Source organism: Opisthocomus hoazin, chromosome 28, assembly GCF_030867145.1.
Source record: "Opisthocomus hoazin isolate bOpiHoa1 chromosome 28, bOpiHoa1.hap1, whole genome shotgun sequence".
NCBI lineage: Eukaryota > Metazoa > Chordata > Aves > Opisthocomiformes > Opisthocomidae > Opisthocomus > Opisthocomus hoazin.
The window spans coordinates 9,109,429-9,136,242 of NC_134441.1; the positions used below are offsets into that span (position 1 = coordinate 9,109,429).

At 49.5% G+C, this 26,814-nt stretch overlaps 1 protein-coding gene across 3 annotated transcripts in view; it reads right to left on the bottom strand.

Moving 5' to 3' along the window:
• Positions 1–9,550: 9,550 nt before the first annotated feature.
• ZMAT4 (zinc finger matrin-type 4) overlaps positions 9,551–26,814 on the bottom strand; it is a 74,823-nt gene continuing 57,559 nt past the window's right edge. For all 3 annotated transcript variants that reach the window (XM_075444672.1, XM_075444670.1, XM_075444671.1), the window contains 3 exons: positions 24,581–24,808; positions 17,834–17,930; positions 9,551–9,998 (listed from right to left, as the gene is read on the bottom strand). In XM_075444672.1, the coding sequence (XP_075300787.1) occupies positions 9,983–9,998; positions 17,834–17,930; positions 24,581–24,808 (341 nt within the window). In that variant the 3' untranslated portion in view covers positions 9,551–9,982. The remainder of the gene's footprint in view (positions 9,999–17,833; positions 17,931–24,580; positions 24,809–26,814) is intronic.

The following is a 26,814-nucleotide window of genomic DNA, read 5'->3' on the forward strand; positions in this document are numbered from 1 at the left end:
GCTTTTTTGTATTTTCACCATAACATTATTGCTATTGTTACAGGCTATTGCGATGCAGCAAGAGGCAAGCTGCCAAACTGCCACATTTTTTGACCCATGCAATTTCTTAACACATGAACTTGCAGAAGGCTTTATGCTTTAGGAACTACACCCCTCATTTCCTGGAGTGAGAAAAATCACAAAATACAGGCCTGACTAAATGCCTAAAGGATTGTTTAAAACATTGTTAGATTGTTTGATGAAATAAAGGCTTTCCACAAGAATTCAGTGTGTACTCACAAAGAGCCAGTGTTGTCAAATACTAAATTTGAACTCATTCAGTTATTTACATTTACTATGACAACAGCTATGATTATATAAATGGATTGGAGCTCTGGAGTGAAACATCCATCCCACGCCTTTGCTTGGTCTCATTCCTCCAGCCACTTTCTTTACAGCGAATACTCACGGGGCCCTTTTCTGCCTCATACCATTCCTTTGGTCCCACACAGGCTGCGGTGGGTGGCTGTGGAAGCTGCAGCCTGATATCACATCAGCAGCCGCGTTTCTTTTTTTCTGGAGCTGGTGTGATTGAAAACCCCCTAATTCTGCGCTGCCTCCCTGCTCACAGATCGCTGAGATGCTCCTCTTTCAAAATATTGTCACTCAATATTTATGGAGCATTTACATGAGCTGCACCTATTCTGGTCTCCAGTCACACTCCTGCTGCTGTCATTTTACACAGCAAACGGGGATGCTCTGGAGAAGACTGGCAGAAGCTTTCCCCATCCTCTGCTCTTTCCAGAGCAAGAGGAGGTAGGAGCAGGGGGACCTTGTTTCCTGCTGCAGGAGCTTGGTGCTTCCCCCCTTGCTGGTTGCTCCTCGTCGGGATCAGCAAGGGCAGCTTTGCTGGCAGAGGAGACTGCAGGAAAAAAAAAACAACATATATATCTCTTTTCTCCCTTCTAAATGCCCTTTACTGTCTGCGTCCTTTGACCCCAGATTAGGAGAGCACGTTTAAAATTTAGCGATACTAACCCTGAACTTGGCTTAAAGCCACTCCTATCTCCCCAGAGCACCCAGAACGCTCCCCACCACGCAGCCTCGCTGGCCGACAGGGCTTGCCTTTCCTCCAGCCCCTTGCTCTGCCAGGGACCTATGGCAGCAACTGGACGGAAAATGGAGCCAGGCTGGTGGGGATGTGCTTTTTGCTCCGGGGCTTTTTTGTTCCCATTTCTTTAGTTTCTCTTTTCACCTCCCTCCTTTCAGTCTTGGCTTTTTGCCTCCAGGCCATTTTCCTGCTGACCCACGGGGGAGGGAAGATGGAGCTCAAATCCAGTGCACAGAAAATCACCTCCCAAAGCTGAAAGCGGGGAGAGCCCCGGGAAGAGGCTGTGCGGAAGGTCTGCGCACCTGAAACAGCAGGTGAAGAGTCAAGGAAGGGGACAGGAAGAGCAGAAAGAAAACAAGACTCCTCGTGCTGTGGTCTGCAGAAAAGCCATGGGGACGGTTTGGGATGAAGTACTGGCAGCAGGGGATGCAAGTTGCAAGCCCATGGAGCTCAGCTCCTAAGTCACCTAGTCACACGTCAAAACATTCCCCCTTTCCTCAGACCGAGGACCTGGGACAAGAGCATTGCTTCTTCTGCAGTTTACACAGTGAAGGTGTGGAAAACACTGCCGGCACGAGGAATTTGTACTCAGTGCTTGCTCCAGGTCGTTCCATGCGCCCTCGCTCGACACGCTCCTCCCTGCACAGCCCTGCTGTGCAGCAGCCTCGCACGCAGAGCTGCACCGTGCCCTGCTCCCTCCAGCCCCGGCACCCCGCGCACCGCCGCTGCCGCACGGACGGGACGGTGAGAGCCGGCTCCGCTGCCGCATCCCCGTCACGGGCACCGGGCTGAGGAACCAACACCTACGGGAGCTGTGCAGCGCCGGAACCTGGAGAACGAGCAGTGCCGTTGTTCGCTACTGGCATTTCAACTGTTCTGCTGGGGTCAGCTGCAAGAAATGGGCTCCTAGACTGGGTCAAGCTTTTGCAATTGTACAAGTCAAAAACACCCAGCAAGAATGGGATATTTAGCCTAGCCTGAAGCTGTCACAACAGGCACAAAATCCCATCTTACTCTTCTGTTAAATGATCCTTGTTCTAAGGAGAAAACAAAAAGATTAATGAATGCATCCATATGAGCTATTAAGAGAAAACTAAAGGCAGAGATAAAGACAGACAGAGGCAGAAAATGGTAGATCCTAAAACATGTGTTCTCTGCAGTTTCATTTTTTATACAATAGATGCAGTTTCTTTCTTTCCTCAGACTGGAAAGATAGGCTTGACAACCATCTCATCAAGAGCAGCGTATAATAACATCTCCTTGCTATTAATATGCAAATTGAAACGCACACACTGATTAAAAACATATTAGACAAAGGCTGTTGTCAAAGACCCACGAGCACGCTATGAGGCTCGATTAGCAAGCGGTGGCCCACGGAGGGGATGCTGCTCAAACTGCTCCCTTTCAAGCACTGGCATGGCAAACCCAGCCCACGCCATCAGGGCAAGCGAGCTGTTACCGTCACTGCGGCACCAGCACAAGCAAAGCCTCCAGGAAAGTATCTGCAAATAGGAGTCCTCCTGTCCGGGCTTCTTACAGAGACTGATAAAAACGCATCCAGCTCCGCATTTAAGCTCAGGTCTCCCAGGCAGGACCTGCCGCAGCCACCAGCCCTGCTCGAGTACCTGCTGTGCTGGCGACGAGGCTGGGTACGCACAGATCCCTCCTGTTCTCTCCTGGGGAGCCGCCTGGCTCTCGCAGTTCCCAGCAGCCAGCTCGAGCCAGGGCTGGGGGCACAGACAGAGCTTAAACGCAGCCCCAAGACCAAGGGGCTAGGGCTGTGGGGCAGGGGTCCAGGTGAAGCTGGCTGGGGCGATGAAGGACCCTGGTAGAGTTGGAGCCCTCACAAACATGTTGCACTGATGACATTAAGCACACTCCTTCATGAGATGGTGCACAATAATGGACAAGACCATCATGGAGAGATGTCCAGGAAAATTGTTCAGCATCAGCTGCTCACGTTCTGCCCTGTGCCTTTACCAGACCCCCAGTCTGCAGCCCCTCTGCTGAGGGATGTGAATTTAGGTCCTGGCAAGGCTACCAGCCAGCTGCACTCAGAGTGAGTTTTAGTAATACTGGCAGGATTATGAGATGCACAAATGTGCTGGGAAATGAGGACATGATATAGAGAAGGAATTTTACAGAGTTTGCTTTAGATCTCCTGTAACTTCAGGTACAAGTATTATGTAAGAAAGCGATATAAAAGTGCAATACATTGCTCTGGCTTGAAGAGTCCTGCAGCTGTCTCCCAACCCAGCTCCTCAAAGCCAGAAGAACACACTGAGCAAAGATAAACATCACGGGGTCAACAGCACCAGCTCCATCATCCCTGTTCTGACACTGGAAATAGAAATTAGCCTAGAACATTCATCCTCAAGTCTTTCAATTTAGCTCAGTGCAGTAATTTAAGTGGGGAACACTTTGCAATGTTAATGGATATTTGCTTTCTCTCTCCTGAGGTCCTGAACTTTTAGCCACCAAACTGGGTGCTCGCTGTCTTGCAGATCTGCAACAGACCTGAAGTGTTCCCAATAACCACTCACTGGTGGGAGAAGACTTTCAGCTGGTCACACACTTGAGGCGCCCAAATGAATCCAGACAAGTGCAGAAGGCTGCGAGCACAGCCAGGAGGAGGAATGCAGACTTCCACACACATAATCTGAAGATTATGGAAGGTGGTTTTAAAGGTCAGGACTTGCTAATTAAGTTGATGCAATAGGAACTTAACAAAGAAAGTACCACTTAGGTACTAGGAGCATTCTTCTCCTGTGATTAATTTCTTTGTGTAAAGTAGTGTGTCTCAGGGCAGAGTCACTTTACACACTGTTGCCACAGAGCTCTATTGCCAGAAGCAGCCAGTTAAAACATGTATTACTTGTGCTGTATTGAGTCTGAGCATAAAACACTACAGAAAGTTGGCTTCTCGCCTCCCGAAACATAACCTAACGTATTTGCACCAGAGCCTGAAGAACTGCATTAGTACGTGCTACAAAACTCTAATGAAACATGTCTAAAAGATTACAGTTTTGGTGTTAATAATCACATTTCCAGCTGTCTCCCAGTGCCAGCACTATTCCAGTTAGCACTGCTTCTTAGCAGTGTGTGTGTGGCAAGATACAACCAGACTGACACTTTGAGATTCACTTTCGTTACAGAATCTCGCACAGAATTTTAAGCTGGGAAAACATTTGGCCAGAACAGACAAAATTAAATTCTGTAATGTGTAGATGTTCTGCGTGAAAAATGCAGAGTATGCTTTGGAGATTTTTTAATGAAGCAAATGTATGCAAATGTTTTCACCCTTCAATTTAAAGTAACCTTTAGCAATGCAATGGCTGCACTGCATCCATTTTCAAAGATCTCTAATGTACCTGCACACCGGGTTTAGGCCTGGGGTCGTGTACTAGACTCGACATCAGAGAAGAGCATGAGATCTGGGGGCATTTCTGCAGGGATCACTGACTTCCCACTAGGAGATTTGTCTTTTTATGTCTTGCTTTGAAGGCCTAATGAACTTAGGAAAAGCAAGAGATTAGAAGGATTTAGGGACCGAAGCCTGATTGACTGGACCAGGACAATACTGGCAACAAACACAAATATTGCGCTGCTCTAGTGAGTCCGGTCTGAAGCAGGACAGAGCAGGGGCTGCGACGGGGCATCTCCTTCTTGCCTCACGTGCCTCCTGCTCTCCAGGGCCGGGCAGCGTGGGACGTGGCAACCTCGTCCGCAGCACTGACCCTCCTGCTCCTGCGTGCGTACTCCTCTCCACCCCTGCAGCGTCACGGGACAAACTGAAAGATGCCAGAGTGGCACAAAAACCTAAACTGGAGACAGGTCCTCTGCCTGTGGCCATTCCCTCAGACCATGCAAGCCCCCAGTTGCAGGCCAGGGCGGACGGGCAGACAGACTTGTGGGGCTGGGTGTCGAGGCCGAGCTCAGCCCAGCTCACTGCAGCAGCAGCAGAGCTGTCAACACACCTGCCTAGGGAAAGAAAGTGTGTTTGTGCTGTAATTAATTTGCCGCAATTAGCTTGTAGTGATTACTTGAGCACACAAGTTAGAAGACGTTTTTGTTCTCTCCTGACAAAACCGCCCCTGCAGCAGCCTGGGCGCAGCTCGGAGGAAAGCGCATGGGCTGCGGGGAGGAGGAACCTGGGGGGAAGGGGGCTCTAAAGAGTCAGGCTGCAGACGCATGAACGATGTGCCCTGTTTCCGTAAATCAGTCTCTCTGTAAAGAGGCAGTTTAGCTTCAGAAACACTGGTGTCTTATGTTATTACCCAAAACACAACCAACGAAACAGCCCCACAGCTATGAAACCTTGGGAGATGCTTACTCATCTGTGAACAACCCATTCTCCTCCACACATGAAAGGCATTGATGCAAGAGCACAGATTAATCATGCAGAGCTGCTTCTGTTACTGTCCCCAGAGAGTAAACAATTGGATTCTGCAGCACACCTGACCCCGGGCATGAGCACACCCCGCAGCCCGGCCAGGGCTCCCGACCAGCTGAGCTCCAGGCGGTCTCCAGGATGCAGAAGGGCAGAGATCTCTCTTCCGGCTCGGTTCCTTCTCTCTGTTTACACGCCCTCAGCGAGGCAGAGGAAATGAGATGCTGCCGGCTGCTGTACTGCGAAGCCCGGACCTGGAGCACAGTGCAGGGGATAACTCCACTTTGCAGACACCTCCCCTCTGCCGTGAGCTTTCAAACGGGAGAAAGCTGCAGGGGCAGGAGCCTCGGAACACCCCTGCAACGTGGCACACATAAACCCAGTGCAAATACTGCATATGTGAGCGTACGCAAAGAGAGGCACACAAGTTACCCTGCTTCTATCTAAAGTATCTTTTAAATACACAACGTGAAATCAGCAGGAGTTGGTGCAGAGGTGAGGGCACTGAGGGACAACAAGCGCCACGGGTTCCCACCCTCCTCCCCAGCAACACAGGGGAGCAAGGTGAAACGAGAAATCCCTTCCAGACTGTACACTCCTGGAAGCACTCGTAACTTCACGCATTTGTCCCTTTTGTAAGCAGAAGATATTCTTCAAGCATGCAACAGCATCCTGCACATTTACCCGCACCAAACCTCGGCACTGGTCCAAGTCCACGCCCGCGGCTCCCAAGGGTGATGCAGCCAAAGCTTTGTGCACGTCCCCTGGGTCACAGCCTGCCACCGCTCCCCACGCACGCGAGCAGGGGCAGTTCGAAAAACATCAGATGCTAACTTTGAATGGGACTGGTGCTTCTCTCCCTCTTTCCCTGCACCACTTAAGCTAAACTAAACTAAGCACAAGCAAAACGCAGGAAAGATTTTCAAAGCTGATAAAGACAGGCTAATTTTAAAATTCAGTGTGAACTTTGTGTCTATGTCTCCTGCCTGTCACAGCTAAAGCAAACGGGTTAGGGACTTTGCCCCACGTTGTCTGTAACATCTATGAACATACATGGTGATGTTCGTATTCGTGTCACCAAATATGAAGATAACCAATAGGACTGCTCTGTTCTGTCAAGCCAATTAGCTCAGCTGTTACACATGTAGCATGTCCCTTTGATTAAATGCCAAATGAAGATAAAGCACCGAACATTGCCTGTTCAGTGTATCTGCCAACAGATTTCATATGTGGTGGCAAAAAAAAACCCCAGACCGAAATCACAGGGGTCTCATTGCTAGTTAGACTGGAAGTGGTCTATTTAGTCTTCACTGCTGGTAGGTAAAGTAACACGGGCTTCCACGGAGCAACATTTGTTATTGATCTTCCTCCTTATTTAGGAGAATTATTTCTCTTCTATCCTGAAGATTTGGAAAGAGTCTTCTAAAAATAAATCTGTTCTGTCTGGGCTTTTAACTGCCTTTGCAAGGTAAAACAATCATTTCCACCAACAAAAATAGGTTTGTTTTCATTAAAAGGGTGACCCTAGCAGCGAGGTAGTGAGGGATTTCAGAGTCCCAGATGAGATGGTAAATAAGCAGTCAGTCACACAACGTTATCGCTGTGAAGGACAGCCAACGCAGCTTTCCGTGGCTCTGCTCCCCGCGGCGCGTGTCATGGAGCTGCAGCAGGAGCGCCTGCAGCTGCCGGCAGCCTGCGCTCCGCTCCAGCCGGCCACGGACGATCAGCTTCTTCCCATGGCAGGGAAAGATACGAGGAACAGAACCCTGCCAGCAGCAGATCGGGACTATTTTTCTTCCTCTGGCATCATAAGGTCTGCTCCTCAAAAAGCCTGCTCCTGCTTCATCCCACAGGCTCATTAGCAAGTAGAATTGCATGCAGTGACAGAGTCCTACAGGTACCAGCACTGGCTTCAGGACAGTTACTTCCTAGCATGTGCTGCCTTGTGACTTAATGACTTTAAACATCGCCTTTCCCCAAATGTGGTTCAGCACAGGTTTGCAGTGAAGCTGCCCTGCTTTCACATGTGCATCTGCCACTGAAGACTGCTCTGCTGTACAAACACTTTGGGTATTGCTTCCCTCAAAATGAGACAGGTCGGGGTTACTGAGCAGTGCCTACAGCACCCTCTGCGACAGAGCTTGCTATATTATGGGCTACCACATTATAAATATACAAGAATAGTAATAATACTATGAATATATAAAATTACATTTGCGTCACAACTGTGGTTTTCCAAGTGATGTGCCCGAACATCTCTCATCTCAAACGTACCGCGCTACTCAACACCAAAATGCAGAGCAATACCCTTTGCTTTACTTTGGTTCATTCAGGTGCAGAGAGGCGGATGGAGGACACAGATTAATCACCTATGTACGATTTTTTCACTTGGCAGAAAATTCACAAACCTGCAGTCCACGGTCATGAGCCGTGGATGAAATTAAAAGTTCCCCCAATGCAGAGCCAGTAGCAGCAGGTCACGGCTCTTCTTGAGATGCGGCAGAAGCGGATTTGCACCTTGCTGGGATTCCTGGTAAATGAACCGGTGGATCCACGCACATCACTGCTCACTTCCAAAGACACAAGAGAGCCTCTAGTCGAGTGCACACGGAAAGGAAATGTCAAAACTTGTTATTCCAGAGATGCAGAAGCAGGGAAACGGCCAGTCTCAGAAGAATTGTGCTACTATACATACGTAAAACAACCAGATTTCTCTTTAAAAAGTGGTCCTTAAACTCTAGCAGCATTCACAAGACAGGTTCTGCAGAAGCAAAGTACACTCACCGAGTTTGCGTACCAGAGCACAGCGAGGTTTCTGTTGCATTGCTCATAGCACCTGTGTGAAACCGGATCACGTTTATTGCAGCTCTTTGCGTTGCAGTGGGTTGGCTGAGAAGCCTGGTCCCTCTGTGCTGACTGCAGCAGAGAGACCAAAATCCTTGTGAGCTCCTCTTTCCAGTGGATAGAGTCACCTTTGTTCCCACTCCCCCCAAAGCCAAGGCGGAACAAACTCCTTCCCTACAGGCAAGCACCAAGCTGCTGCAGACTGGGACCCGGCTGGGCTCTGCACAAGCAGCATTCCTCCCGCACAGTTAAGGCTGGTTCTCCGTCGATTTTTTCTCCCTCCAAATCCTTTGAGGTTTTTCCTTCCTGTGAGCAAGGACCCTCCGAGCCACAGTCCCTGCCGTGGGTCCGTGGCTGTGGAGCCTGCATGGGCGCTGGGACCCTGGCGGGAGGGCTGCCGGGGGCACCGCACACCCGGAGGGTCTGCACCCCATCCAGCTCCCGACGCTGCCCGCAGCCCCGACCTGCTGAACGCCAGGCAGGTACGGCTGCAACACGCAGGGTGTTCTGACGCAGGGAGAGCCTTCGGTCCGAACCCTCTGCCCACGCCACGGGGCAGTGCCAGAGCTCGGCGGGAGTCTGCGGCTCAGCAGCGCCGGGCGGCGACAGCGAGCGGCTGGGGAGGCACTGCCGGTGCCGGGCCCTGGGCATGCCGGATTCCCGGCCTAGTGCAAAACTCACCGGCGTGGCCGCGCTGGGGAAGCCCAGATGCTGGCGAGGCCTCGTCACACCGCAGCTCCCAGCCCCACGCCCGCCGCGTGGCGAGGGCAGTGCTGGGGACGCGCGACGGTCAGCCTCGGTGTCCTGAGCGCAGCCTCCGCACGCCACCACTCCGACGTCCCCACCGCCTCGCCGCGGGCGCGCGTGTAACACGCTCGCAGCCGGTGCTGCCCGCGCAGCACGCTTGGCGGGCACAGCCAATGCCGCTGGTCCGGTCCCACCGTCCCTCCCGCGGCCGGCCTGGCACGCTGCCGGCTCCCAGGACGGCAGAGCAGCGTCTGGCTTTGGGTTTGCATCAGCAACGTCGGTAAAGCGAACGGCTTCCATCTCGCCTGTAGCAATCCTACCAGCAGGAAAAGGATTTTACGCTTTCATTTTAGTTTTCTTTGCTCAGTGAACCATTTGTTTCTCTGAAGACAAAGAGGAAAGGAAAAAATGCATCCGTTATACAATCCCCAGGATTCATTTTTTGCTGCTCTTTATGTGTTGACACAAACCATGCTGGAGAAGGTGAAGAAAGTATGTTTATTTCTGATTGAAGACTGATTACATCACTATCATGGATAATGTAATAGAATCATTTTATACTCTTGGGAAAAATCTAAGAATAAATATGAAAAAGTAAAATATTTTGTTTCCACTGTCTCTGAAGATGCGTGATGATTAAGTGCTGTATTTACAGGACAGTTATCATACTCTAGACTCTGTGCTGAATAAATATTATCTTGAAAGGGTAAAAAAGTCCATTGAAATATTTTAACTCACCACAAAATTAAAAAAAAAAAAATTCCATGTATTTGTCCAAAGCGAAGGTTAGTTACATGTTAATTATTGAATCCACACAGGATCATTGTCCAAGAAAGCATCCTCTCCTTGCTGACCAGCTCCTCTCCGCAGAAGCAGCCTTGGTGCTCTTCCTCGTCTCGACTGACGAACGACTACTGGTTCTTCAGGCTGCAAGACAGAAGCAAAGCAGCAGTCACGCTCCCGGCGCAGAGCTGGCTGCCGCGCACACGCGTCCATCTGCCCCTGCCCGCCCTCGCCCAGCAGCTCCGGGAGCACCTCGCTGCCCTTCCCCAGCAAACGAAGCCCTCTCGCCCCGCTGCTGGAGCTCCAGAGAGATCCGACACCGAGAGCAGATCCTCGGCAAAGCCGTACCACCGCAAACCTGCAAATTTTCTCATAACAACCAAAGACATTTTTAATGTAAGCAATGAGGAAAGTTCAATTCTAAAAGATATATAAGCAAACCCTTTCTACCCAAAGCATATTTGCAATTTTAAGGATAGTTTTGTATTTTCTGAAAGAATACTGATGTAACAATTTGAAAGAAGTGTACATTCTTTAGGTCTTCAACTTAAATAGCCAAGCAAACCCTGCAAAACTAGCCTTGTTCTCAACCCAACGCATTTTTGGCTGATGAGGAATTTCTCATTCAGCAAGCACTGGCGATCTCAGGTTTATACTTTGAGGAATCGGTCCAATGTTTATGCTTTACATGAAAATAATTAATCCATACACCTGACACCACAAAACAAAGTTGCACCAGTCATTCTGGGACTTTGAATTATGATCAAAACAGAAGATATCAGACGTATCTTTATTTTCAACTTACATTAGAAGGGAAGGGAGACAATTTAATCCCATAATGAGAGAAAGTATTACACAGTCTCTCTTCATAGGCAGTGTAATTACTCAGCTGCTCTCTGGAACTGAAATAATGACAAATTAAAATGCCTTTCAATTCCATCTACCTTTTATAACTATTCATCTTCCGGAGTTATTATCACTCTAAAGGCTTCTACATTTTAGGCATCAGCCACTATATGTTACAGAAAGCAAATGGAAATTGTTACTGCTACCAATAAAAGTCGCAGTCATCAAGCTAAGAACAAACTCATTTGGCTTTGGTGTAAAGTATATGGTACAACTCAAGTATTTAACACAATTTCCTGAAATTTATTGGCAATATATCAAAGAGTGCCTTCATTCTGGGTGAGACGGACAGGAGGGAGCTCAACCTCTGAGTGCCAGGAATGGGGGCTGGAAAAATCCAGGGGAAATAGAAATAACATTTTGCATAAAATCCGATACGAATGGAGTCAGGCCAGGAACTGCCAAAGCCTTCCTCTTGTCCTGTCTCCCACTTTTCGGCACGTCACAAACTTCCCAAGCCCCCAGCGCAGGGACAGCCACACGCGTCGCGCAGGGAGGATGGGCAGAGCACCCACCCGGCATGGGGCCAGCGGCATGGCACGGCACGGCACGGCACGGCCGCTCCCACAGCTGCTACGTCAGGTACCACAACCAGAGACACCTCAGCCACAACAGGCTGTAAATATTTGTTTACACTTTCTAAAATAGATGGAAAAAAATACAGAAATGCAATCACAGTGAAGGGTGACATTTCTCCAGGCACGATATTTACAATATTTTGATTAGCTCCGATTTCTGAACAGCCAAGCAGCGTATGTTAATAAATACCCTATTCCAATTAGACATCTGTGATCTCAATAAAAAAATAAATAATTAAACCCTCCCCCACAAAACCTCACAGGCACCAAGCCTGCTGTCATTTGCTCCTCAGCAGGCCATTAATCATCCAGGCTTTCACAGGGTGCAGCCCAAGGACTAGGTGAAGGGCTGTGCAGGAAGGTCTTCAGAGCACACCTTCCAAACTAGGAACGACCATTCCCAACCCCCAGGAATTCATTTTGACTGAATACTGCACTTCTCTGGCAGGCTGAACTGATTTTACCCCAACAACAGCTTCAGGACTGGGTCCCCTCTTTGCAAAAATCCTAAAATTAATCAGAAAGCAGGAGTTTGAAGGGGAAACCTAGACATGTATTAGCATCTATGAATGTGTAAATGAGTGGTTATAAAACCCTGGAATACACTTGTGAGCTCTAGATGTGGTAGAGAGGTCTGTCTGATCAAAGAGACAAAATAACGGCAAGAAGATAAAATTCTTCTTTATGGAAGTGGGATTCATTATCCCCATAGTCAGACTCTTAATTACCAGGGCTGGATCTCAGCCTCCGATCACTGACAGCCAGAACGGCAGAGGATAGGTCACAGCTCTTGCTATCCGGCACATTATTATAGTGTTTGATATATTTGTGACCAGCCCAGAGATGGCACTTGGATCAAACGTGGGTCTGGGCTCTGGTGCTCTGCCAACAGCATCTTTGGTCCTTTTATCTGCAAGCCCCTGAGGAGCTACTTCAGACCTGGAATCAGGCCCTCCGGTGCATCTTCCTGAAACTGAGTTATTTTCTCCTGGACTCGGTGATGAACACAGCACCCTGTCCCCAGTCCCACTGCCCACACGTGCTGATTAAAGAATGAAAGTGCTTTTTGCAAAGCCCTAGGTTAATATTCCGCATGAGCATTTCTTCAACCCAGAATTTCAATCTCCTCTGGCTTCTTTCACAACTATCTGGGACTTTAATTCTGTTGTTTGTTACAAATCATTTTTGCAGTGATTTTTTCGTCTTTCCAGTTTACATAAACCAGAAAATAGGGAAGTTTTGTTTCTTTCTTGAAGCAGTGAGGAGCAAGGATGGCATGTGATTCTCTCCCAATATTTCAGAGATAACGTGCCCTCATTCCTGCAGCTCCTCACGAGCCGGGTGTTTCGGCTGCCACCAGTCCCCATAGAAACGAGCTGCTGGTGCGGACCGTGGTCCAGCCGAAGTGGGCACCGGCACCGCCGCTGCCTTGTGCCGTGCTCATCGGGGGGAGGAGGAAGGGAGAAGGGGGGATTAAAAAAACCCCTCATCTATTTCTGGAAAGCAAGTCAAACAATGACTCAATCATCTCTACACAGTTCATAAATCCCTAATTAAAGGTTTAGTGCTCCTCCCCACTGCAGATGTTCCAGGGTCCAGCCACATTTCAAAACCTGCTTCTGTGCCGGCGTGTGCTCATACAGCCACCAGCGTCGCTGAGCAGAGCCCCGAGCTGGAGCCCTACTTTCCGAAGACATTTAAAAGCAGCCGTTGCTCAGCTGCTCTGTGCGAGTGCACACTCCCATCAGAGCTACGATGAACACTGCCTGACCCCTGATGTAAACAGGCTGGATGCCAGATTTGTGATGCCTTAAAAGAAATATTCTCCTGTATCTGACTCTAGCCTCAAACCCCTGACTTTATAATAGGATAAAAAAAGGATGTATTTTTCCTTCACTTTCAAATATGCAGCTTAAAGTACCTGTGCCCTGGAGAAAAACTGGGAACCAGCAGACACTACCTTGTTTTGCATATTCACTGGCCAGAGGGACAAGGACTAGCTCCACACTAGCTACTCCTCCCGCATCTTTTATTCAACACCAAAACACCAGTCAACACACTTTCAGCTTCCCCCAACCCCCCATTCTCCCTGTCTTTTGGTCAAACAAATTCAGTCACAAGGATTCAGGTGAGCCCCCAAAATTCCTGTAAACAAACAGCTCGTCTCTCCCCCCGGACAGCCCCAACGGAGCACCGGTCGGTGTCAGAGCACGCAGCCTTCGGGCCCTGCAGCGCTAACGGAGCTCGGGCAGCACCCGCGCTGTGCTGGCAAGCGATGCAGGTCCTGACAACATGGCCTGCTGAGCAGCAGTTCAAGGGCTGCTATATGGTGGGTTATTTAAAGCAACTCCAACAGCGGCTTGGTTGTGTGTTGCTCTCTGGAGAGCTCTCAGGAACTATAATAAATATCCACAACTTGACTCATTCCTCATAAAAGTTCTTCTTTCCTAAAGCAGCTTTTCAGAAGACTCATCTGCCTGGTATTTTTTGCACCTTCCAGTCTGCGATCACCTTCCCTGCTAACCTGCCCCAGAGCAAAATCCCTTTCCTTTACAAACTGCTCCCTTTTTTTTTTTGTCATTGTATGAAGTACGACAGCTACATAAAATGTTTTGTTGCCTTGGCAACTGCAATTCACTGGCTTCAGACTGAGTTATACAGAATAGGACAGTCTTGACATTAACCAACAATAATGAGAACAGCAAAAACCAGTGGGCAAAGCCCTTGCCAAGGTGGGCAGGAGGGCTGCACGAGGGACGGCTTCCTTGCCCCCACCCCAGTGCAGAGCAATTTCACACTTGCTTCACCCTGCACTTGGGAGCCACGGTGCTGCGACGACCCAGCCTTGCTCTGGGACAAAGCGGCAGTGGAAACTCAGCAGAAATGCCAGGTCTGGATTTCAAAATTAACTTCCTTTGTATAGAAGAGGTAATCGCTTGTAGAATGCTACAAAAACATAGATACAGCCCTGTCAAAATCTGTTGTGTTTCTGCTGCCCTGCACATCTCTTTGCACTGGAAACAGGGTTTTGCTGAGGGCACGTGTACCTTCAGTCACTCGTACAATAGTCAGGACATGACATAGAACAACTTTTCACAATGTATTCATTTATAGCACCAGAAATGAAGATTTCTTCATCTTTGTCTGCACTATAGACAATTTCTGTAGTCAGGAACATGAGGTGTATCAACCTTCCTGAATTCTTTTCCTACCTGCTATTACCACAAGCGCCCGGCCTGTGCAGCCGGCTCTGTACAAACACCACGTACAAGGTCATCTCTGTGCACGCAGCAAACTGAAGAGCTCCGTTCACGAGACCCCCAGACTCACCCTGGGGCCATACCTCTGGGTCCAGCCACGTTCAGCAGCGCGCATGGCTGCTACGGACCCCTTAGGCTATGGGGGGAGAACTGCTTCAGGAGACGGGTAACTCATTCCCTCAGTCCCATATAGAGGATGATGAAGCTGCAAAAACAGCTTTAAACAAGGAGAGTAAAATCTGGTTACACAGCAATTACGGGGTGGGAAGAGCTTTTTTTGTGCACAAACCCAATCTGCCAATCTGTTGTCTCCCGTGCTTCTGCACTTTCCTATAGGGGCTGGAGAGATCTGTGCTGTGCTTGGATACTCAGCCTCAAAGAAAATCATGTAAGAATGAACAACGAATGGAGGAAATAGAATAATCAGAGCAATTTCCCATAGAAATCGGTCAGATGAAAGTCTCTAATTGGCGTGCCATTATTACATTTGTAACACGCTTTCTTTTGAATTTCTTACTTTGTTTCCTCTTGTACTGAATGCCCATGAAAATCTCTCAGGACCAGATTTAAGCCATTATGAATAAATGATAAGAACCTAAAATTAGAAAGACTGATAAGAATATTAATTTGCAAAAGAGGAAGGTCCTTAAAAAAAAAAGTGGGAGTCCTCCAGGCCTCCGTGCCATGCTGGCGTTCCCTGCACAGGCTGGCTTGATCCTCACCGAGATGAAAGCGAAATGGGCCTTCCCATCAATAATTCATGTGTTCCAGGGCTCCAGAAAGCTCTGGGAACGCCTGCAAGCGCCACCGAGCCTTGACACTAAAATCACGCAGCACTGTCTGGCTTGCTGGCACCCCAGTGAGGTCAGCCAGGGCAGCAGGAGCCTCCATGACGCAAACCCAGCCTTCCCCACAGCGCCTGCTGCTTCCTCCCCAGCCGCCCCGGTGTTCAGCACAGCATTTGTCAGTACCCCGCCGCTTGACCGTCATCCCCTGCTCCCCTGCCAGCTCTTCTCTGGAGGAATCACTCTCGGGAGTCTGAGCAGCTGCAGGAGGTTCTTCTGCCGAGCAGCAGCAACGCCCCCACCACGCACGGGGATTCCGCCCTTTCCCCCTCCTACAGCCTGGCCCCGCTCCGGCAGGGACTTGAGGGTCTTCTCCCTAATGGTCAACATTAAAAGGATGTGAATGATTGTCTCAGCTCCTGCTGATTCCTTACCCAGATATTCCCTTCAATCCCCAGCTCTGCAGTGAATGCCCTCCTGTTAGGCTCCTACTCCAGCTACAGAAACAGATGAAGCAGAAACATCCTCCATCTTTGCAAATTTTCTCAGAAGAAAACAGTTGGGAAAGCAATAGATGCAGAAGGAACTGTCTCTCTGCTGAAGTGCCTAAGTGCGGAGATGACACTCTACTAATTGCAGGTGACTGAAAATCCAAAGCAGAAGGTGTGGGTAAAGAACAGAGGATGCGAGGCACCCTCCCGACACCGAAAAGAAGGAGCGCTTTTTTGCTGCACATCTATATTTCCCCATCCATAAGGCTGCTCTGATTTGAAACAAACTCCTTTATCCTTTGCAATAATACCAGCAGCAACAACAGCAATAATAATGCAAACTCAGAAGAACTGGCAGGGGAAGGATAAATTACAGCTCCATGCCCGGGCAGCACATCACAGCTGCTCCCAGTCCAGGTGTCTGAGGGGAAGAGCTGTCAGCTCTATTCTCCAGCCCCAGGAGTTTGCTGCACTGGGTATGGACACAGACTCCGTCAGCACTGTCCCGCATGCGAGCTGGTGGAGCTGGGAGGCACCAGCAGTGAGATGTGTTGAAAGAGAAAAGGAGATGGAGGCAGCAAAGGACTTACTGAAGGTCCCAGACTGCTTGTGGCACAGCCTAAAACCCATCTCGCTTGCCTGACCCCAGCCCTCTTCTCCACAAAACCTCCAGACTGGGAGGTGTGCCGGATCCCTGCGGTCACTCAGCAACTGCCTCTCCTTCCACTTCACCCACCCTTTTCAGAGAGAGGGAGGGAGGGAGGGAGAACACCACCACATTAGAAAGTCTGACGCTATCAGCTCCTTCCGCTAATTGAGATCCTGAAGCTGACTACACGCTCAGGTCCAGGAAGAGCAGCATTTGGAAGACATTCAAATGCTCCATGAATAAATAGGATAGAGCCAATGTCAATAATACCGGGAATCTTTGAAGGTCTAACATCATCTGGGGAAGGTCTGCATACATCCTTTGGTAGCTTAAGCAAAATTAGACATTTATAGTTATTGCTGGTTTTGATCATCCTGCCTCATCTTTCAGACTGCCCGTAAAGCTACCTGAAGTATTTCAGTAACTAACGACACCTTTTATATTCCTCTTCTAATCTGGGCAGTCCCGAGTGCTTCAGCCTGAAACGGTTCCCAAAGCTCACATGTAAGTGTATTAAGAGAGATTAGTTCATTCATCCACTCTCTGGTACCATGTATCTTTATAACTTCATTTTAATAATTTGTCCTAATTGACAGAGCAGACTCCCCCCAGTTCTCAAAGTTGGGTAATACATAATTGCTCTAAATCACAGCATAAACATTTTCACTCGGAAACACCTAATCCCATTACCAGTGTCTCTCCTGAGGTTTAACACATGAAAGAAGCTGCGAACTCTGTGTCACTAAGCACAAGCAGGACCAGACACCATTAACCAGCAGGCACTGCTCAGTTTGAGGAGAGGATGGGCAGACAGCTGGGTTCCCAGCACCCTCTGACATGTTTCAGTGCAGAAGGACAGCAAACCTGTAACCTGGCTGAGGACACAGGGAAGAGATGCGCAAAGCTACCAGGCACTCTGTGCTGTAGAGGCACACGGTGCTGTCGCGAGCAGAAGTGAGGAGTGCTCCTGCCCAAAAGCCGATGAGCTTTCAAGGACAAGCTGAGGACGAGGGGCATCCCAGAGGATGTGCAGAATGATAGCTGGGGATGGGGTGGGGGGTGTCCTGAGCAGAGGGGCTAGAGGAGGGGTCTGCAGGAGAGAAGGAAGATGTTCAGGAAAGCAGGACGTCCCCATAACGTGCTTCACCCCTCCAGGCAGGAGCCCCTGTTCCCAGGACATCTGCAGGCTCATGACCCCCAGCCCCAGCCAAGCCTGCGGAACCATCCCGGCGTCTGCAGGCAAAAGCCAGGAAACCGGGACCACATGTTCATCTAGGCAGACACAGACAATACGGCACGGAGATACCCACTTGGTCTGGTGCTTGGAGCCCTTCAGGTGTGCGTGGTACTGCTCTATCGAGTTCAGGGTGACGTTGCAGATGTTGCACGTGTAGCTGCGCTTCAGCCCTGTGAAGAAAACCCAGAGTCAGCAATAGTGCACTGCCCTGGGCACCGGCCGTGCCTCTCAGTGCAGCCTGAGGGCAAGCCCAGGGCTGCTCCGGGAGGAAAAACACCTTTGTGCCTGGGCTACAGACTGCTCAGAATCAAACAGCAGCTGGAAAGAACAAATGGGTGAAAATGGGTGAAGAAAGGGGGGAAAAAGAAAAAGAAACAAAAGCATTAACCCTTGCCCCCAGGAAACTTTTAATTAATTAGGAGGTACTCAGATCTCAAATTTCATTTCGTTCCCTAGATATTTCTCTTTACAGTAACCCATCTATTTACTCTTCCAGGCCAGGGTATCCAAGCATTAGTGCAGCCTAAAGGACTGTTTTTAAGAGGCACAGACCCAGCAGAACCAAGCAGGGTTCAAAGGCAAATCCCTCCTGGAGACACGGTCCCCGCAGCTCCTCAGCGCCAGCATCGCTCTCCTGCGGCTTTTCGCAAAGCATCATCACGCTCAGACTAACGAGCACATGAGGCCCCATTTATTCCTCTGTTTTTTGGTAGCGAGCACAATTCAGGGCAATTCCTCATTAGTGTATTTAGGAGCCAGATTGCTTAGGAACCTTTTTGTGTTTTTTTTTCCCTTCCAGAGGCATCAACTGTGTTACCCCCTGAAGCAAAGGGCCGTGTTTGCCGAAGGCGCCCGCTGCTCTCGGAGCTGGTGACTCGGCAGCCTTCGTCTGAAGGTCAAAGCTGGCAGCCTCGCACGGGTACCCGGGGGCCATCCAAAAGCTGGGGGCCAGGGGCTCGTTGCCTGACGGATTTACTCTTGGTCTGCAGCCCCTGATGGCCAAGCAGCCCTTGCTCTGCTAATTTTAGCCCTTCACAGATACAATAACAAACAACTATTTATAAAGCTGTTGCTCTTGCTGCTGGCCAGCTGAGTACCACTGAACCAGAAATAACATCTCAGTGTGTTCACAGCAGAAATCTTACAAAATTTGGTTGTTGCTTTTGTTTGGGGGGGTGTGTGTTTGGTTTGTTTTTTTCACCTTCTAACAAATCTCTCAGCTGACCCTGCTACTTTCCATTTCATTGCCTATTTCATTGCCACAGCTACAAGTGATTTTCCAAGCAAATACACTGCATTTTGGTGCACTGCTACATAAATCGCAGAGCACAGGATCTCCACGCAGCAGTGCCGCTGGCTGGGCAAGCCGAGGTGCGAGCCGACAGGGCCGGCGCCTGTGCTGGGCTCCGGACAGTGCCCCGGCCAGACGCACGCGCGGCTCATCTCCTGCTCGCAAAAGGGAGATGAAAGGGCAGAAGCTGCACCCCCAGAAGGGGCCGCAGGACCCCCGGGAAAGACTCCCGCGCCGAGGAGCAGCGCCCACGGCTCCCTGCGTGGAAAAGCGCTTGGTTCAAACAGCGACCCGCTCCTAAGTCACTGCTCTGCCTCTGGGCACAGACTGCAGGGAAGAAAAAACCAGGCAACGCGGCAGATTCATGCTCGTCTCCAACAGGCGCCGCAGCGCGACTCACAAGGAGTCACAGAACGGTCTCTGGGCACGTGCACTGGAAAACACCCCAGCTGAAGGACTAAACCCAACAAAACCGGCCTGTGCTGAGCCTGCTCAGCTAAGACCAAACTTCACATCTCCGAGACAGCCACTGCAGACAAGACATTTATTCATCTGAAGAGCGTGCACGCACAGAGCACAAACAGGAGACTGTGGGGCTATCACGGCAGGCACTGCCGACACGGGCGTGATAATGAGAGGAGGGCCACCTTCCTCTGCATGCAACTCAGAAATGTCTCCAAACTGTGCTCAACTAATTGTCATGTAAGGCAAAAAAAGCAAGAGACAGGAGATGATTTATGGATATAATAAAAATTGCTCATTTAAAAATTGTAATATCTTTTGTATTGCTACCAAAGTTCATTTTTTTTACTGGAGATTGATACTCAGACTGGGACAGCTTGTCTTCAGACACCATCCTTTGCACTTCACGCTATTTCAGACCTTCTAACGCTATTTCAGACCTTCTAACAAAGTGAATTGTCCTGGGTGAGTCTCAGGGAAGGGGGAAGAAGGCCAGGGTTAAGGAAGAAGTCCAGGGTTATGGATGCAATCGCAGTACAACGCAGCCTGAGAAGAAGAGTCGCCTGAGATGCCCAGAGAGATACAAACCCCACTATTCTCAACACTACTTACTGTACTAAATAGGAAAATGATTTCTTCCTCATGTGACAGTTTGCACCTCAGAATTTTAATTTAATGACTTAAGGCTGAGAGTATTTTCAGTTTGCAGCAGGACAAGCAAATCAAGGCTTTGCTGCCTCTGAAAAGCTGAAAATCTAAAAATAGGAACCCAGCAGACAGGCAGCAATCAGAATTAGAGGCGAAGGAGAAAAGGCCTTTTCCCAAGGTAGCGCGCTGCCCAGTGGCTGCTGAAAATGGCTGATATTATTTTTGATTTGTCTCAGTTTAGATGTCCTGGGAAAACGCAGAGTTTAGTCCATTTCTGAGGTGTTTATTCTTAGTGCCCCAGTGCAGTCTTCCCTCCCTCTGGAGAGGATATTAGCCTGCTTAGCACACGATAGATCAAGTAATTATTTGCACACTAATGTTCTACTTTGCCCTTCTAGACAGGTTTTCACCCAAAACATTCCTCAATCACTTTTGCAGTCACACACGAACATGACGCTGCTGGGGAAGTTCCTCCACGCCTGCAAAAGCTGCAAAAGCAGATTCCATCAATTGCTTTCTCCTTTTTTTTTTTTTTTTTAATTTCTTTCTCCTTCTGTAAGGAAGTGACCTGGGCCAAGAGACAGCCACCAGCTGGGTTCAAAATCTACTTTTTCGTGGGAGAAATGAGAAGCCTCTTTCATGAACTGCAACAACAAAACAATGTCCTTGCCCACCTGCAACACCCGATGTTTCCCAGCCCTGTGCCAGGGCAGCATCCTGGCCGGCGGCATCCCCTTGGCAGGACCCTCGCCAGGCCGGGAGGACCAGGGCAGCACCACAGCCCCGAGGGACCAAAACCCGGACCCCAAACCCAGACAGGGCTGCAGCCACGGGCAGCGTCCCGGGGGCGAGGAGCCGCATGCCCGGTGCCAGCAGCGTCACCGCCATGGCACGGGGTAAGGGAAGGGCTGCGTCCTCCCGCAGCGAGCACAAAGGGCAGGGAAACAGAACGCTCTCTGCTTTCTACGAACGGAGCAAAGCTGGCAACAAGGCAGGGAAGGTCAGTCCAAACCCGAGCTGGCAGAGTCCCTGGGACAGGATGGGGGGCTCTTCTCCCAGCAGCGTACCCACCATTTAACTCTACTATTCATTCACCTTGGGAAAAAGAATACAGCGCTTTCAGAGCAGAGTTACAGAAACAGCCTCTTCTCTGCCTCTTCTAACATGTTTTCACCAAAAAGACAGAGTGCAGCTGAATGTACATTAAACGCCTGCTTCCCGTCTGGACATCCCTGAAAGAGAGAGACTCTTAAAGAGTCTGAGAGAGCTGAGGGCTCTTACTCCTGGTACGCAGGGCAAAGCCTGACATGAGCTAAGCATGTAAACACAGACCTAAGTGTCCCCAGGCCCCCACTGCTGTTGTCTCCCTGAACACGCTGAGTGTCAGAGAGGGACTTCTTCTCTCCTCCTCTCTTCTGTATTTTAACATCCTAATAATTCCCTTGGCATCACAGACTGCACTAGCATCGCTGACATTACACGTACATCGGCATTACAGTAAACCATTGATGCCAAACATCTGTCCTGTCCTCCTAGAAAAAACAAGGGAATTGCCAATTTTACAGTCTCTGCAGCTGGGTTTCAGCTTTGCACTGATTCACAGACTGAACAGACCGTTTCAAGCTTAATGAAAGGGCTCCGCTTAAAAACACCAGAGTTGTGGGATTCTTACCACGGGCTGCTGTGCTCTTCAGGCACTGTTTTAATGTACCATGTAATAGCCTCTTCTGACTTTCCACAGCATTGTTTCTTTGTAGAAATTGTTAGAACAATTCATTTAGAACAAGTAATGTATGGCATTCTCAAATTCTGTCAGTTTATGCTTACCATAATTAACTGCAGGCTATATATACACACTTGCCATTCCCCAGCTGTACCTACAGACTCCCAAGAAAATCTTTTTTTTGTTTTTTGAACTTCAGACACTAGCTATGCTAACAGTCACACTTTTCTCAAACACCTCGTACATCTTTCACCTAGGAATTCGGCCCAACAAGTTAAACGTTAAAAAATACTTCAAAGATACTCAGATAAGCACTTGAAAATAGCAAGTAAGCGATAGGGCAGAAGTATTTAAATAGTCACCTATCTTTTTATGTGTCGTGATGTGACACGGAACAAAAATCAAACTCCAAATAAGCTTACGGATGCTCTCCTTAGTGAAGTTACTCTCGATGCAGCAGCAATGGTTTTACAGTCAAACCGTCGCTCCACAGCTAGCAGCTCCCGTTTCCTTTATTAACCCACAGGCATCAGAAATCACGTACATTCGTGCCACAACGCAGGGAAAAGGATGGAAAAGGCAGCACACGGCTGGCATGGAAGGTGTTAGCACCCTGCTGCGGACCAAGCCCTCGGACCACGCTGTGACCACCGCAGAGCGGAGATCGGGACTGGGGAAGTAAGAAATTGGTAATACTCTAAATTAAAGTAATAAGGTTGTAATGCTCAGCAACTAATTTAACAGCATACATTAACAGCAGCCTTATTGAATCTTAATTACTTGTGTAGGTGGAAACGCCATCAGTGATTACAGTTCCTAACCGGGGACACTGATTTTTTTCCACCAGCATGTCAAGGCTGCTCACAGTGACGAACGAGGGGGAATCCCTCATGTTGGCTATGGCAGAGATCTGCCTTCCACATCCACAGAGATCTGCTCTAGCCTCACAGCTAAAGACATACAGGAGAGCACATCGCACTCCCTAGCTAAGAAAAGCTGTAAAAAGAGGATTTCCTGGCTGTACGGCTACTCCAGCAGCAGAGGCAAGCTTCGCAAGACACCATCAGCAGGCTGAAGGGCATCATCCCTGGTCAGAGCCCGGCTGTGCCGCTCGTCGGTGTTAGCAAGCACTGGATACCTGACCTGCAGACCCCACAACAGCAGCCTGGAAGGGTCCAACCAGAGGAGCACAGCTGGCTCCCCCTGCACCGGGGGACGCCTGCAGCCACGGCACAGCTCCGCAGCCCCTCTGTCCTCCAGCCGATGGACGCTGGCAGGACCATGCTCGATTCACCTGCAAATCCCAACTGCGCACAGAACTGCTGTAAAGTTAAAACCCAACACGGGCTGATGAGTATGTAAAGCCCTCCAATGTCAACTCTCCTAGGCACAAGCTAAATTAACAGAACACTTCACAATTGATTTATTTACAGTTAATGACATCCTCAGCCACTCTTGAGCTTGGCACAGTTCAAAATACTAAACACTTCCATGTTATTGTCCCAGGTCTTATTTCGCCGCATGTTTTCAACAGCGGGCAGTGACTCAGCCACATGAATCATTGATGGCATTGTGAGTCACACCAGGTAGCACACGAAGGATCTGGATAACCATCACAAGGTTTATCTGAGATCAAGAAATGCACAATATACTGCATAGTCATTAGTATTTAAAGGAAAATTATTTCATTTAGCTAGGGGAAAAAAAAGGGTATGTTAAAATGTTAATGCAATGTCTTGCTGGCAAACCAGACTTCCTCTCCCGCATGGTTTTGAAAATCAAACCTGCACTTTTTCCTCAGCCTCCTTCAGTCAAATACATTGCATGCACACAGGATTATAATCAAGACCACAGAGGAAACTTTCAACAGGAGGCTCGTACCTCTCCTCCTGTAATTACACCTCTATATTAAGAAAGCGCTTCGTTCCACATTCGGTCTCGGCAGCATCCTCAGCTGTATAAAGGGGCACATCTCCATCGGCAGGCACAGCGCGACGCAGCCAGGCAGCAGCCGCGACCCAGAGGGACGGGAGGGATGCAAGGCCCGAACCCGGGTGTCCCCCGCACAGCTCCCGCAGGGACCCCCCAGGTGCCAGAGCCCCTCCCGATGGGGCTGGGACGGACGCACGGACAGCCGGCTGCTCTCCCTTCAGCAGGAACACAGAAAACTTGTGTCTAACACACCCATAGCAAATGCTCGGCTCCTCTTCTCTGCTGCTGACCCAGGGCCACGTCGGTGTTTCACAAGCACTAATTAAATCACAGAAGACAGCTAATGCCCCGCTCTCCATCAGGGAGATGTAGGACATGCTCTGCCTCCAGCTACAACGTCCCCGTCCCATCTCCCTGCGGGGCCGTGCGCTTCAGCGTGTTCTCCTCTCTCAGCTCCCAGGGACAGCCCACACGTGCTGGAGGACAGAGATGGGTGCTAATGGAAGGGACTATTTTAGGAAGAGGCAAAAGAAATACCTAGGAAACAACTTGTAAAGGATGTTGCTAAAACTGCAGAGTGTCACCTCAGAGGAGGGGATTTTTTTTATGGTAGCAGGAAACTCATAAAGCAGTAAGAGCATCATGGCCTCCCCTGCACCACTTGACCAGAGGAACAGTGACCGCAGCGGGCACAGGCAGCTCCACCACGGCCACGAGGTCGCAGGGGGAGCAGGTCCTCGCTCTCCGCGTGCCGGTGCCCTCACCTCTCAGCTCCCCCAGGTCCAGGGTCTTCCCCAGCTGCTCCAGAAGGTCAGCCCTGGCCGCGTTCTTCTTGTGCTTTTTGCCGTCGTAGTGCTGCTGTGCCATCATGGGGTTGTTGAACCAGGCTGCGCAGAGCTGGCAGTACCTGTCCGAGTCCCTCCGCTGATGCGGTGACGGCACGACCGGGGCACTGTCCGTGTGCGGCGGCTTTAGGGAGCTCAGAGGGCTTTCTGCAAAGGGAAACGTTCCAAGATGAGCTCCGCCAGGCCAGTGCTGCTGTCTGAGTAACAGCAGACCCTGAGGCAGATTCCACATTAGACAGAGGGAATAATTAGCAGCAGTTACAGTGTCCCACTGGATATTTTGGATGGCAATGCTCGGAAATCTACCATTTCTCATAAAACAAGCAGCATGATACGATAGCACAGGACCGTTCCTCAACTATCTGCATTTCACGAGCTGGGAAAGGAGGATGCTGTCATTGCAGTTACACAGCTTATCACTGTTGTGACTAAACCTGCTAAACTTCTCCTGCTTAAATTGCTACTTCCAGGAAAAATTGCCAGTGGAGAATAAACAAAACATCCAAAGCCATCTACTTCTCAAGAGAGAGACAGATTTATCATTATCGCAGGATTGTTATTTTTCAATTTATTTGGTCTGAGAAAGAATAGGGAAAGCTGGAGTAATTGTAAATTGTCACAGATAAAAACCATATTCAGTAGTCAGTCCCCTCATTCAAATATCTTCATATTGTGCAGTGACAGGTACCAACAACCCACCACCTCAATTTAATCTCGTTTCCCTTCAGATTCACCAAGAGGCCATCTGGGAACACAAACATGATCCCCAAATAATTTCAAGAATGGGTGATTAGTCTTTACATAATGCAGCTGCACCTTGTTTGCCACAGTTTTCCTACTTTGTATAATGTAAGTCACGAAGCCATGGAAAAACAGTTTAAAATAATATAAAGTTCAGATAACACTGGGATACAAAAATATACCATGACTACCGCTTCATTATCACACCTCATTCAAAAATTCCCTTTTATGTGGCTTTCCTTTTCTTTTCCAGACGAACTGTCTGCTAACTAAATAATTAACAAACCACTCTCTCTGCGATACAAGAATAGGCAAATTTTAAGATGGTGAAGAGGAGCTCGATCGCTCTCCTTTGATCAAGAGGCTCCATCCTATTCCAGATGAGCCCTGATGAGAGCACGGGCTGGCAAGTGACGAACCCACCTCAGTGTCTGACACCAGGAATGGCAGCAGAGAGCAGAACAGGGATATATTTAGATGTATAATTACAGCTGAAGCCCACTGTGATTGACTCCAAGGCTCAAGAAAGTTTATGTTGTCGTAAATCTTCTGTTGACCTGCTCAGGAAGGGATGTCTACTAACTTTCCTCGAGGAAATTCTATCTTACATATAATGTTACTTACAACCTCATCAATTTCCAGGGGTGTATAGGCTTCTACGGGTTTTGATGACAGCTGACAAGGTATCAGAGCTGCATGGCCTGGACAGCTGGTAGAGGCACCATCACCCTCCTCGCCAGGCCACCTCTGGAGGAACGTCTGGAGAAGAGCTTCCTCGCCTCCGTGGCTGCCACCAGCACTCTGCACAGCGCAAGCGAAACGAGCTCCTGCCGGGACTCATTAATAAAGCGATCACACCACTGGCTCCTGCAGAAGATAGTCTCGTTCTGCTGCCTCACCAGCCGCCTGCCTGCTCGTTTGGATTCGTTTCACCCCACCAGAGGATTCCCCTGCCCAGTCTCTGCCCAGCCTCCACGTAACGAGCCTAGTTAGCAACCGAGCACACCGCCAACAAAGAAAATTTCTTTCCTTCCGCTTGGGCCCCGATGACCCTGCAGCTCGACGGGGCCGGGGGCCGCACTCAGACGCATCCCGGCTCCACCAAACTGCTCCGGCAGCAGGCAGGCAGGGCTCAGGAGGGACCCGGCGGTCTTTCGCTCCTAAAACCAACACCTTTTCTAACACCCACGGTTCCAGCAGGAGACGCACCCCCAGCCCCTCCGAGGTGCCCGCAACATCAGCAGAAGTGCAGCTACACCAACGAGCAGAGACAGGGCCAACACACGGTGACCAAGAAGAAAAGTAGGAAATAACAGCATAGCCTGTCCAAACGCAGACTGTGCAGACTTTGCACTTGCTTGGCTTGTGAACAGGGAGCGCAGCGTGCCTACTCCTCACGTGTTTCTGCGACT